At 40.5% G+C, this 14,713-nt stretch overlaps 1 protein-coding gene across 1 annotated transcript; it reads right to left on the bottom strand.

Annotated features, from left to right (window-relative positions):
- Positions 1-254: 254 nt before the first annotated feature.
- On the bottom strand, positions 255-11,219 carry LOC135530789 (nuclear pore complex protein Nup50-like; the record flags this gene model as incomplete). Its single annotated transcript, XM_064958973.1, has 3 exons — positions 255-689; positions 9,684-9,802; positions 11,138-11,219. Coding segments are annotated over 3 exons (401 nt in total), but the record flags the coding sequence as incomplete, so codon positions are not given.
- Between the last annotated feature and the right edge of the window lie 3,494 nt (positions 11,220-14,713).

Raw genomic sequence — 14,713 nt, 5'->3', positions numbered from 1 at the left:
GGGGGTACAGGACTGGCCCTGGGGTGGAGGGGGTACAGGACTGGCCCTGGGGTGGAGGGGGTACAGGACTGGCCCTGGGGTGGAGGGGTACAGGACTGGCCCTGGGGTGGAGGGGGGGTACAGGACTGGCCCTGGGGTGGAGGGGGTACAGGACTGGCCCTGGGGTGGAGGGGTACAGGACTGGACCTGGGGTGGTGGGGGGTACAGGACTGGCCCTGGGGTGGAGGGGGTACAGGACTGGCCCAGGACTGGACCTGGGGTGGAGGGGTACAGGACTGGCCCTGGGGTGGAGGGGTACAGGACTGGCCCTGGGGTGGAGGGGGGTACAGGACTGGCCCTGGGGTGGAGGGGGGTACAGGACTGGCCCTGGGGTGGAGGGGTACAGGACTGGACCTGGGGTGGCTAGGGGTACAGGACTGGCCCTGGGGTTAGTTGATAGGCAGAAGGGAGGAGTGGGGCCAGCCTGTACCCCTCCAGGGGGCTCGTCCTCTAAGCTTTCTTCTCCTCCAGTATGTTGTGTAGTTCATCAGCGTCCTCTGCTGTTTTGACCCTGATGAGCATGGCGACAGGGTTGGTAGGGTTGTTGTGGTCCACGACAGGGTTAGGAACACACATCACCATCACGTTGTTCTTTCCCATCCTGGAACAGAGTATGGAGGGCTGGACCATGATGTTCAACAGGATGTTACCTGGAGGAGAGAGAGAGAGAGAGGGGGGTGTTATTGATGAGGGCTGGACCAGGATGTTACCTGGAGGTAAGTAAGGTTTAATAAGGTTTAATAAGGCTTAATGCAGTAAGGTTTAATAAGGTTTAATGCAGTAAGGTTTAATAAGGTTTAATAAGGTTTAATGCAGTAAGGTTTAATAAGGTTTAATAAGGCTTAATGCAGTAAGGTTTAATAAGGTTTAATAAGGCTTAATGCAGTAAGGTTTAGTAAGGTTTAATAAGGCTTAATGCAGTAAGGTTTAATAAGGCTTAATGCAGTAAGGTTTAGTAAGGTTTAATAAGGCTTAATGCAGTAAGGTTTAATAAGGTTTAATAAGGCTTAATGCAGTAAGGTTTAGTAAGGTTTAATAAGGCTTAATGCAGTAAGGTTTAATAAGGTTTAATAAGGCTTAATGCAGTAAGGTTTAGTAAGGTTTAATACGGTTTAATGCAGTAAGGTTTAATAAGGCTTAATGCAGTAAGGTTTAATAAGGTTTAATGCAGTAAGGTTTAATAAGGTTTAATAAGGTTTAATGCAGTAAGGTTTAATACGGTTTAATAAGGCTTAATGCAGTAAGGTTTAATACGGTTTAATAAGGTTTAATGCAGTAAGGTTTAATAAGGCTTAATGCAGTAAGGTTTAATAAGGCTTAATAAGGCTTAATGCAGTAAGGTTTAATAAGGTTTAATAAGGCTTAATGCAGTAAGGTTTAATAAGGCTTAATGCAGTAAGGTTTAATAAGGCTTAATGCAGTAAGGTTTAATAAGGCTTAATGCAGTAAGGTTTAATAAGGTTTAATAAGGCTTAATGCAGTTTAAGGTTTAATATGGTTTAATAAGGCTTAATGCAGTAAGGTTTAATAAGGTTTAATAAGGCTTAATGCAGTAAGGTTTAATACGGTTTAATGCAGTAAGGTTTAATAAGGTTTAATACAGTAAGGTTTAATACGGTTTAATGCAGTAAGGTTTAATACGGTTTAATGCAGTAAGGTTTAATAAGGCAGTAATGCAGTAAGGTTTAATAAGGCTTAATGCAGTAAGGTTTAATACGGTTTAATGCAGTAAGGTTTAATAAGGCTTAATGCAGTAAGGTTTAATACGGTTTAATGCGGTAAGGTTTAATACGGTTTAATGCAGTAAGGTTTAATAAGGTTTAATAAGGCTTAATGCAGTAAGGTTTAATAAGGTTTAATAAGGCTTAATGCAGTAAGGTTTAATAAGGTTTAATAAGGCTTAATGCAGTAAGGTTTAATAAGGTTTAATAAGGCTTAATGCAGTAAGGTTTAGTAAGGTTTAATAAGGCTTAATGCAGTAAGGTTTAATAAGGCTTAATGCAGTAAGGTTTAATAAGGCTTAATGCAGTAAGGTTTAATAAGGTTTAATAAGGCTTAATGCAGTAAGGTTTAATAAGGTTTAATACGGTTTAATGCAGTAAGGTTTAATAAGGTTTAATAAGGTTTAATACGGTTTAATGCAGTAAGGTTTAATAAGGCTTAATGCAGTAAGGTTTAATAAGGCTTAATGCAGTAAGGTTTAATAAGGCTTAATGCAGTAAGGTTTAATAAGGTTTAATAAGGCTTAATGCAGTAAGGTTTAATAAGGTTTAATAAGGCTTAATGCAGTAAGGTTTAATAAGGTTTAATAAGGCTTAATGCGGTAAGGTTTAATAAGGCTTAATGCAGTAAGGTTTAATAAGGCTTAATGCAGTAAGGTTTAATAAGGCTTAATGCAGTAAGGTTTAATAAGGCTTAATGCGGTAAGGTTTAATAAGGCTTAATGCGGTAAGGTTTAATAAGGCTTAATGCAGTAAGGTTTAATAAGGTTTAATAAGGCTTAATGCAGTAAGGTTTAATAAGGTTTAATACGGTTTAATACGGTTTAATAAGGCTTAATGCGGTAAGGTTTAATACGGTTTAATAAGGTTTAATGCAGTAAGGTTTAATACGGTTTAATAAGGCTTAATGCAGTAAGGTTTAGTAAGGATTAATGCAGTAAGGTTTAATACGGTAAGGTTTAATACGGTTTAATGCAGTAAGGTTTAATAAGACTTAGTAAATTAAAGTTCTATATTTTAATAACATACTGAGGTTGGTATCTTTCACACCACTGAGTACAGTCTAGGTCTCTAGATAAGGTTTAATAGGGAAAAAATTAATAAGGTTTAATAAGGAAAGGTTTAATAACATACCCAGGCTGGTGTCAGCGGTCTCTAGGTAAGGTTTAATAAGGTTTAATAACATACCCAGGCTGGTGTCAGTAGTCTCTAGATAAGGTTTAATAACATACCCAGGTTGGTGTCAGCGGTCTCTAGGTAAGGTTTAATAACATACCCAGGCTGGTGTCAGTAGTCTCTAGATAAGGTTTAATAACATACCCAGGTTGGTGTCAGTAGTCTCTAGATAAGGTTTAATAACATACCCAGGCTGGTGTCAGTAGTCTCTAGGTAAGGTTTAATAACATACCCAGGTTGGTGTCAGTAGTCTCTAGATAAGGTTTAATAACATACCCAGGCTGGTGTCAGCAGTCTCTAGGTAAGGTTTAATAACATACCCAGGCTGGTGTCAGCGGTCTCTAGGTAAGGTTTAATAACATACCCAGGCTGGTGTCAGCAGTCTCTAGATAAGGTTTAATAAGGTTTAATAACATACCCAGGTTGGTGTCAGCGGTCTCTAGGTAAGGTTTAATAAGGTTTAATAACATACCCAGGCTGGTGTCAGCAGTCTCTAGATAAGGTTTAATCAGGTTTAATAACATACCCAGGTTGGTGTCAGCGGTCTCTAGGTAAGGTTTAATAACATACCCAGGTTGGTGTCAGCGGTCTCTAGGTAAGGTTTAATCAGGTTTAATAACATACCCAGGTTGGTGTCAGTAGTCTCTAGATAAGGTTTAATAACATACCCAGGTTGGTGTCAGCAGTCTCTAGATAAGGTTTAATAAGGTTTAATAACATACCCAGGTTGGTGTCAGCGGTCTCTAGATAAGGTTTAATAACATACCCAGGCTGGTGTCAGCAGTCTCTAGGTAAGGTTTAATCAGGTTTAATAACATACCCAGGCTGGTGTCAGTAGTCTCTAGATAAGGTTTAATAACATACCCAGGTTGGTGTCAGTAGTCTCTAGATAAGGTTTAATAAGGTTTAATAACATACCCAGGCTGGTGTCAGCAGTCTCTAGATAAGGTTTAATAACATACCCAGGCTGGTGTCAGCGGTCTCTAGATAAGGTTTAATAACATACCCAGGTTGGTGTCAGTAGTCTCTAGGTAAGGTTTAATAAGGTTTAATAACATACCCAGGCTGGTGTCAGCGGTCTCTAGGTAAGGTTTAATAAGGTTTAATAACATACCCAGGCTGGTGTCAGCAGTCTCTAGATAAGGTTTAATAACATACCCAGGCTGGTGTCAGCAGTCTCTAGGTAAGGTTTAATAAGGTTTAATAACATACCCAGGCTGGTGTCAGCAGTCTCTAGATAAGGTTTAATAACATACCCAGGTTGGTGTCAGTAGTCTCTAGATAAGGTTTAATAACATACCCAGGCTGGTGTCAGTAGTCTCTAGATAAGGTTTAATAACATACCCAGGTTGGTGTCAGTAGTCTCTAGATAAGGTTTAATAACATACCCAGGCTGGTGTCAGCAGTCTCTAGATAAGGTTTAATAACATTCCCAGGCTGGTGTCAGTAGTCTCTAGATAAGGTTTAATAACATACCCAGGCTGGTGTCAGCAGTCTCTAGGTAAGGTTTAATAACATACCCAGGCTGGTGTCAGCAGTCTCTAGGTAAGGTTTAATAAGGTTTAATAACATACCCAGGCTGGTGTCAGCGGTCTCTAGGTAAGGTTTAATAACATACCCAGGTTGGTGTCAGTAGTCTCTAGATAAGGTTTAATAACATACCCAGGCTGGTGTCAGTAGTCTCTAGGTAAGGTTTAATAACATACCCAGGTTGGTGTCAGCGGTCTCTAGATAAGGTTTAATCAGGTTTAATAACATACCCAGGCTGGTGTCAGTAGTCTCTAGGTAAGGTTTAATAACATACCCAGGTTGGTGTCAGTAGTCTCTAGATAAGGTTTAATAACATACCCAGGTTGGTGTCAGCGGTCTCTAGATAAGGTTTAATAAGGAAAGGTTTAATAACATACCCAGGCTGGTGTCAGCGGTCTCTAGGTAAGGTTTAATAAGGTTTAATAACATACCCAGGCTGGTGTCAGCAGTCTCTAGATAAGGTTTAATAACATACCCAGGTTGGTGTCAGTAGTCTCTAGATAAGGTTTAATAACATACCCAGGTTGGTGTCAGCGGTCTCTAGATAAGGTTTAATAAGGAAAGGTTTAATAACATACCCAGGTTGGTGTCAGCGGTCTCTAGATAAGGTTTAATAAGGAAAGGTTTAATAACATACCCAGGCTGGTGTCAGCAGTCTCTAGATAAGGTTTAATAACATACCCAGGTTGGTGTCAGCGGTCTCTAGGTAAGGTTTAATAACATACCCAGGTTGGTGTCAGCAGTCTCTAGGTAAGGTTTAATAAGGTTTAATAACATACCCAGGCTGGTGTCAGTAGTCTCTAGGTAAGGTTTAATAACATACCCAGGCTGGTGTCAGTAGTCTCTAGGTAAGGTTTAATAACATACCCAGGCTGGTGTCAGCAGTCTCTAGATAAGGTTTAATAACATACCCAGGTTGGTGTCAGCGGTCTCTAGATAAGGTTTAATAACATACCCAGGCTGGTGTCAGTAGTCTCTAGGTAAGGTTTAATAACATACCCAGGTTGGTGTCAGCGGTCTCTAGATAAGGTTTAATAACATACCCAGGCTGGTGTCAGTAGTCTCTAGGTAAGGTTTAATAACATACCCAGGCTGGTGTCAGCAGTCTCTAGATAAGGTTTAATAACATACCCAGGTTGGTGTCAGTAGTCTCTAGATAAGGTTTAATAACATACCCAGGTTGGTGTCAGTAGTCTCTAGATAAGGTTTAATAACATACCCAGGCTGGTGTCAGTAGTCTCTAGGTAAGGTTTAATCAGGTTTAATAACATACCCAGGTTGGTGTCAGCGGTCTCTAGATAAGGTTTAATAACATACCCAGGCTGGTGTCAGCGGTCTCTAGATAAGGTTTAATAACATACCCAGGCTGGTGTCAGTAGTCTCTAGGTAAGGTTTAATAACATACCCAGGCTGGTGTCAGCGGTCTCTAGGTAAGGTTTAATAACATACCCAGGTTGGTGTCAGCGGTCTCTAGGTAAGGTTTAATAACATACCCAGGTTGGTGTCAGTAGTCTCTAGATAAGGTTTAATAAGGTTTAATAACATACCCAGGCTGGTGTCAGTAGTCTCTAGATAAGGTTTAATAAGGTTTAATAACATACCCAGGTTGGTGTCAGCGGTCTCTAGATAAGGTTTAATAAGGTTTAATAACATACCCAGGCTGGTGTCAGTAGTCTCTAGATAAGGTTTAATAACATACCCAGGTTGGTGTCAGCGGTCTCTAGATAAGGTTTAATAAGGTTTAATAACATACCCAGGCTGGTGTCAGTAGTCTCTAGATAAGGTTTAATAACATACCCAGGCTGGTGTCAGCAGTCTCTAGGTAAGGTTTAATAACATACCCAGGCTGGTGTCAGCAGTCTCTAGGTAAGGTTTAATAACATACCCAGGCTGGTGTCAGCAGTCTCTAGATAAGGTTTAATAACATACCCAGGTTGGTGTCAGTAGTCTCTAGGTAAGGTTTAATAACATACCCAGGCTGGTGTCAGCAGTCTCTAGGTAAGGTTTAATAACATACCCAGGCTGGTGTCAGTAGTCTCTAGGTAAGGTTTAATAACATACCCAGGCTGGTGTCAGCAGTCTCTAGGTAAGGTTTAATAAGGTTTAATAACATACCCAGGTTGGTGTCAGTAGTCTCTAGGTAAGGTTTAATAACATACCCAGGCTGGTATCAGTAGTCTCTAGGTAAGGTTTAATAAGGTTTAATAACATACCCAGGCTGGTGTCAGCAGTCTCTAGGTAAGGTTTAATAACATACCCAGGCTGGTGTCAGCAGTCTCTAGATAAGGTTTAATAACATACCCAGGCTGGTGTCGGTAGTCTCTAGATAAGGTTTAATAAGGTTTAATAACATACCCAGGTTGGTGTCGGTAGTCTCTAGATAAGGTTTAATAAGGTTTAATAACATACCCAGGCTGGTGTCAGCGGTCTCTAGATAAGGTTTAATAAGGTTTAATAACATACCCAGGTTGGTGTCAGCAGTCTCTAGATAAGGTTTAATAACATACCCAGGCTGGTGTCGGTAGTCTCTAGATAAGGTTTAATAACATACCCAGGCTGGTGTCAGCGGTCTCTAGGTAAGGTTTAATAACATACCCAGGCTGGTGTCAGCAGTCTCTAGGTAAGGTTTAATAACATACCCAGGCTGGTGTCAGCAGTCTCTAGGTAAGGTTTAATAACATACCCAGGCTGGTGTCAGCAGTCTCTAGGTAAGGTTTAATAACATACCCAGGCTGGTGTCAGTAGTCTCTAGGTAAGGTTTAATAACATACCCAGGCTGGTGTCAGTAGTCTCTAGGTAAGGTTTAATAACATACCCAGGCTGGTGTCAGTAGTCTCTAGATAAGGTTTAATCAGGTTTAATAACATACCCAGGTTGGTGTCAGCGGTCTCTAGATAAGGTTTAATAACATACCCAGGCTGGTGTCAGCGGTCTCTAGATAAGGTTTAATAAGGTTTAATAACATACCCAGGCTGGTGTCAGTAGTCTCTAGGTAAGGTTTAATAACATACCCAGGTTGGTGTCAGTAGTCTCTAGATAAGGTTTAATAACATACCCAGGCTGGTGTCAGTAGTCTCTAGATAAGGTTTAATAAGGTTTAATAACATACCCAGGCTGGTGTCAGCAGTCTCTAGATAAGGTTTAATAACATACCCAGGCTGGTGTCAGCAGTCTCTAGATAAGGTTTAATAACATACCCAGGCTGGTGTCAGCAGTCTCTAGGTAAGGTTTAATAACATACCCAGGCTGGTGTCAGCAGTCTCTAGATAAGGTTTAATAACATACCCAGGCTGGTGTCAGCAGTCTCTAGGTAAGGTTTAATAACATACCCAGGCTGGTGTCAGCGGTCTCTAGATAAGGTTTAATAAGGTTTAATAACATACCCAGGCTGGTGTCAGCGGTCTCTAGGTAAGGTTTAATAACATACCCAGGCTGGTGTCAGCAGTCTCTAGGTAAGGTTTAATAACATACCCAGGTTGGTGTCAGTAGTCTCTAGATAAGGTTTAATAACATACCCAGGTTGGTGTCAGTAGTCTCTAGGTAAGGTTTAATAACATACCCAGGTTGGTGTCAGTAGTCTCTAGATAAGGTTTATAACATACCCAGGTTGGTGTCAGCGGTCTCTAGATAAGGTTTAATAACATACCCAGGTTGGTGTCAGTAGTCTCTAGGTAAGGTTTAATAACATACCCAGGTTGGTGTCAGTAGTCTCTAGATAAGGTTTATAACATACCCAGGCTGGTGTCAGCAGTCTCTAGATAAGGTTTAATCAGGTTTAATAACATACCCAGGCTGGTGTCAGTAGTCTCTAGGTAAGGTTTAATAACATACCCAGGCTGGTGTCAGCAGTCTCTAGATAAGGTTTAATAACATACCCAGGCTGGTGTCAGCGGTCTCTAGATAAGGTTTAATAACATACCCAGGCTGGTGTCAGTAGTCTCTAGATAAGGTTTAATAACATACCCAGGTTGGTGTCAGTAGTCTCTAGATAAGGTTTAATAACATACCCAGGCTGGTGTCAGCGGTCTCTAGGTAAGGTTTAATAACATACCCAGGCTGGTGTCAGTGGTCTCTAGATAAGGTTTAATAACATACCCAGGCTGGTGTCGGTAGTCTCTAGGTAAGGTTTAATAACATACCCAGGCTGGTGTCAGCAGTCTCTAGATAAGGTTTAATAACATACCCAGGTTGGTGTCAGTAGTCTCTAGATAAGGTTTATAACATACCCAGGCTGGTGTCAGCGGTCTCTAGATAAGGTTTAATCAGGTTTAATAACATACCCAGGTTGGTGTCAGTAGTCTCTAGATAAGGTTTAATAACATACCCAGGTTGGTGTCAGTAGTCTCTAGGTAAGGTTTAATAAGGTTTATAACATACCCAGGTTGGTGTCAGTAGTCTCTAGATAAGGTTTAATAACATACCCAGGTTGGTGTCAGTAGTCTCTAGGTAAGGTTTAATAACATACCCAGGTTGGTGTCAGTAGTCTCTAGATAAGGTTTAATAACATACCCAGGTTGGTGTCAGTAGTCTCTAGATAAGGTTTAATAACATACCCAGGTTGGTGTCAGTAGTCTCTAGGTAAGGTTTAATAACATACCCAGGTTGGTGTCAGTAGTCTCTAGGTAAGGTTTAATAACATACCCAGGCTGGTGTCAGCGGTCTCTAGGTAAGGTTTAATAAGGTTTATAACATACCCAGGTTGGTGTCAGTGGTCTCTAGATAAGGTTTAATAACATACCCAGGTTGGTGTCAGTAGTCTCTAGATAAGGTTTAATAACATACCCAGGCTGGTGTCAGTGGTCTCTAGATAAGGTTTAATAACATACCCAGGTTGGTGTCAGTAGTCTCTAGATAAGGTTTATAACATACCCAGGCTGGTGTCAGCGGTCTCTAGATAAGGTTTAATCAGGTTTAATAACATACCCAGGCTGGTGTCAGCGGTCTCTAGATAAGGTTTAATAACATACCCAGGTTGGTGTCAGCGGTCTCTAGATAAGGTTTAATCAGGTTTAATAACATACCCAGGCTGGTGTCAGTAGTCTCTAGGTAAGGTTTAATAACATACCCAGGTTGGTGTCAGTAGTCTCTAGATAAGGTTTAATAACATACCCAGGCTGGTGTCAGCGGTCTCTAGATAAGGTTCAATCAGGTTTAATAACATACCCAGGTTGGTGTCAGCGGTCTCTAGATAAGGTTCAATCAGGTTTAATAACATACCCAGGTTGGTGTCAGCGCGGACTAGCAGCTGTGTCTTTCCGTCTGAGGTGGTTTTCAGATGCAGCGTTCCAACTCCCTTCTCCTTGAACTCCGTCTCTTTCTTATAGAACAGTTTACACCTGGAACACACACACACACACACGACTAACGTCAAGTTCATCGTTTGGAAGATTTCTGAAAAATACTGGACGTGTGTAACAAATACAAACGCATTGAGTTAATTCACTGTTTTATTTACTGTTTCATAAGCATAAGAATATATAGATATTTTTTTTACATTTATTTAACTAGGCAAATCAGTGAAGAACAAAATTCTTATTTTCAATGACGGCCTAGTGGGTTAACTGCCTGTTCAGGGGCAGACCTTGTCAGCTCGGGGATTTGAACTTGCAACCTTCCGGTTACTAGTCCAACACTCTAACCACTAGGCTACCCTGACGCCCCCATTGTACAGTTCTAATATAAATATAACACTGCAAGAGCGTCTGTCAACCGTGAGCCATAATGCATCCCATAATACATCCCATAATGCATCCCATAATACATCCCATAATGCATCCCATAATGCATCCCATAATGCATCCCATAATGCATCCCATAATACATCCCATAATACATCCCATAATGCATCCCATAATGCATCCCATAGGATAATTCGAAGACAGATCCTACAGATGTAAAGAGCCATAATACATCCCATAATACATCCCATAATGCATCCCATAATGCATCCCATAATGCATCCCATAATGCATCCCATAATGCATCCCATAGGATAATTCAAAGACAGATCCTAGATGTATAGAGCTATAATACATCCCATAATACATCCCATAATGCATCCCATAGGATAATTCGAAGACAGATCCTAGATGTATAGAGCTATAATACATCCCATAATGCATCCCATAATACATCCCATAATACATCCCATAATACATCCCATAATGCATCCCATAATGCATCCCATAATACATCCCATAATGCATCCCATAATACATCCCATAATGCATCCCATAATGCATCCCCTAATGCAACCCATAATACATCCCATAATACATCCCATAATGCATCCCATAATGCATCCCATAATGCATCCCATAATACATCCCCTAATGCATCCCCTAATGCATCCCATAATGCATCCCATAATGCATCCCCTAATGCATCCCATAATACATCCCATAATGCATCCCATAATGCATCCCATAATACATCCCATAATGCATCCCCTAATGCATCCCCTAATGCATCCCCTAATGCATCCCATAATGCATCCCATAGGATAATTCGAAGACAGATCCTAGATGTATAGAGCTATAATACATTCCATAATGCATCCCATAATGCATCCCATAATACATCCCATAATGCATCCCATAATGCATCCCATAATGCATCCCATAATACATCCCATAATGCATCCCATAATGTTTCTGTAAAAGGAGACCTACTTTTTGGAGTAGAACGCGTCAGTCTCCTTAATCTCCTGGACTTCCACTTTGGGAGGTTCATCCGACTCCTCCCCGTTTTCATCTACGGGACGACAAGGAAGAGACGGACGTTATGAAGAGCATGCAACACTGTTTTAGTCTCTGATAACCAAATGGACAGATGAAACAAAAACATTCGGCCTAAATCCACTTTACACGAAGAACATTTACAAAATACACTATTTATTTTCCACAATGACCTTACATGTGAGCTCAGCCTCTTGGATGTGATTTAAAAAAAGGGATTTAAATCCTTGAATGTGATTTTTTTTAAAGAGATTTAAATCACTGGGACTAAAAACCTGAATGTGAGATTTTATCGAGGTTTAATCTGGGATTAAAAATCTGAATGTGAGATCTAATAGATGTTTAATATCTGGGATTAAAAACCTGAATGTGAGATTTTAGAGAGGTTTAATCTGGCATTAAAAACCTGAATGTGAGATTTTAGAGAGGTTTAATCTGGCATTAAAAACCTGAATGTGAGATTTTAGAGAGGTTTAATCTGGCATTAAAAATCTGAATGTGAGATCTAATAGAGGTTTAATCTGGGATTAAAAACCTGCATGTGAGATTTTAGAGAGGTTTCATCTGGCATTAAAAACCTGAATGTGAGATTTTAGAGAGGTTTAATCTGGCATTAAAAACCTGAATGTGAGATCTAATAGAGGTTTAATCTGGGATTAAAAACCTGCATGTGAGTATGTTGTCTATCACTAGCAGCACCATATCACCAGGTAACATTCTGAATATGTTGTCTATCACTAGCAGCACCACATCACCAGGTAACATTCTGAGTATGTTGTCTATCACTAGCAGCACCACATCACCAGGTAACATTCTGAGTATGTTGTCTAGCAGCACCATATCACCAGGTAACATTGAGTATGTTGTCTAACAGCACCATATCACCAGCTAACATTCTGAGTATGTTGTCTATCAGCACCATATCACCAGGTAACATTCTGAGTATGTTGTCTAGCAGCACCATATCACCAGGTAACATTCTGAGTATGTTGTCTATCAGCACCATATCACCAGGTAACATTCTGAGTATGTTGTCTATCAGCACCATATCACCAGGTAACATTCTGAGTATGTTGTCTAGCAGCACCATATCACCAGGTAACATTCTGAGTATGTTGTCTAGCAGCACCATATCACCAGGTAACATTCTGATTAAGTTGTCTATCACTAGCAGCACCATATCACCAGGTAACATTCTGAGTATGTTGTCTAGCAGCACCATATCACCAGGTAACATTCTGAGTATGTTGTCTATCACTAGCAGCACCATATCACCAGGTAACATTCTGATTATGTTGTCTATCAGCACCATATCACCAGGTAACATTCTGAGTATGTTGTCTAGCAGCACCATATCACCAGGTAACATTCTGATTATGTTGTCTATCACTAGCAGCACCATATCACCAGCTAACATTCTGAGTATGTTGTCTATCAGCACCATATCACCAGGTAACATTCTGAGTATGTTGTCTATCAGCACCATATCACCAGGTAACATTCTGAGTATGTTGTCTAGCAGCACCATATCACCAGGTAACATTCTGAGTATGTTGTCTAGCAGCACCATATCACCAGGTAACATTCTGATTAAGTTGTCTATCACTAGCAGCACCATATCACCAGGTAACATTCTGAGTATGTTGTCTAGCAGCACCATATCACCAGGTAACATTCTGATTATGTTGTCTATCACTAGCAGCACCATATCACCAGGTAACATTCTGATTATGTTGTCTATCACTAGCAGCACCATATCACCAGGTAACATTCTGAGTATGTTGTCTAGCAGCACCATATCACCAGGTAACATTCTGAGTATGTTGTCTAACAGCACCATATCACCAGCTAACATTCTGATTATGTTGTCTATCACTAGCAGCACCATATCACCAGGTAACATTCTGAGTATGTTGTCTATCACTAGCAGCACCATATCACCAGGTAACATTCTGAGTATGTTGTCTATCAGCACCATATCATCAGGTAACATTCTGAGTATGTTGTCTATCAGCACCATATCACCAGGTAACATTCTGAGTATGTTGTCTAGCAGCACCATATCACCAGGTAACATTCTGAGTATGTTGTCTAACAGCACCATATCACCAGCTAACATTCTGATTATGTTGTCTATCACTATCAGCACCATATCACCAGGTAACATTCTGAGTATGTTGTCTATCACTAGCAGCACCATATCACCAGCTAACATTCTGAGTATGTTGTCTATCAGCACCATATCACCAGCTAACATTCTGAGTATGTTGTCTATCAGCACCATATCGCCAGGTAACATTCTGAGTATGTTGTCTATCAGCACCATATCACCAGGTAACATTCTGAGTATGTTGTCTATCAGCACCATATCACCAGGTAACATTCTGAGTATGTTGTCTAGCAGCACCATATCACCAGGTAACATTCTGAGTATGTTGTCTATCAGCACCATATCACCAGGTAACATTCTGAGTATGTTGTCTATCAGCACCATATCACCAGGTAACATTCTGAGTATGTTGTCTAGCAGCACCATATCACCAGGTAACATTCTGAGTATGTTGTCTAGCAGCACCATATCACCAGGTAACATTCTGATTAAGTTGTCTATCACTAGCAGCACCATATCACCAGGTAACATTCTGAGTATGTTGTCTAGCAGCACCATATCACCAGGTAACATTCTGATTATGTTGTCTATCACTAGCAGCACCATATCACCAGGTAACATTCTGATTATGTTGTCTATCAGCACCATATCACCAGGTAACATTCTGAGTATGTTGTCTAGCAGCACCATATCACCAGGTAACATTCTGATTATGTTGTCTATCACTAGCAGCACCATATCACCAGCTAACATTCTGAGTATGTTGTCTATCAGCACCTTATCACCAGGTAACATTCTGAGTATGTTGTCTATCAGCACCATATCACCAGGTAACATTCTGAGTATGTTGTCTAGCAGCACCATATCACCAGGTAACATTCTGAGTATGTTGTCTAGCAGCACCATATCACCAGGTAACATTCTGATTAAGTTGTCTATCACTAGCAGCACCATATCACCAGGTAACATTCTGAGTATGTTGTCTAGCAGCACCATATCACCAGGTAACATTCTGATTATGTTGTCTATCACTAGCAGCACCATATCACCAGGTAACATTCTGATTATGTTGTCTATCAGCACCATATCACCAGGTAACATTCTGAGTATGTTGTCTAGCAGCACCATATCACCAGGTAACATTCTGATTATGTTGTCTATCACTAGCAGCACCATATCACCAGCTAACATTCTGAGTATGTTGTCTATCAGCACCATATCACCAGGTAACATTCTGAGTATGTTGTCTAGCAGCACCATATCACCAGGTAACATTCTGAGTATGTTGTCTATCAGCACCATATCACCAGGTAACATTCTGAGTATGTTGTCTATCAGCACCATATCACCAGGTAACATTCTGAGTATGTTGTCTAGCAGCACCATATCACCAGGTAACA

The sequence above is a fragment of the Oncorhynchus masou genome, unplaced genomic scaffold (genome assembly GCF_036934945.1).
Source record: "Oncorhynchus masou masou isolate Uvic2021 unplaced genomic scaffold, UVic_Omas_1.1 unplaced_scaffold_1418, whole genome shotgun sequence".
NCBI lineage: Eukaryota > Metazoa > Chordata > Actinopteri > Salmoniformes > Salmonidae > Oncorhynchus > Oncorhynchus masou.
This window is presented reverse-complemented; position numbering and strand designations above follow the sequence as displayed.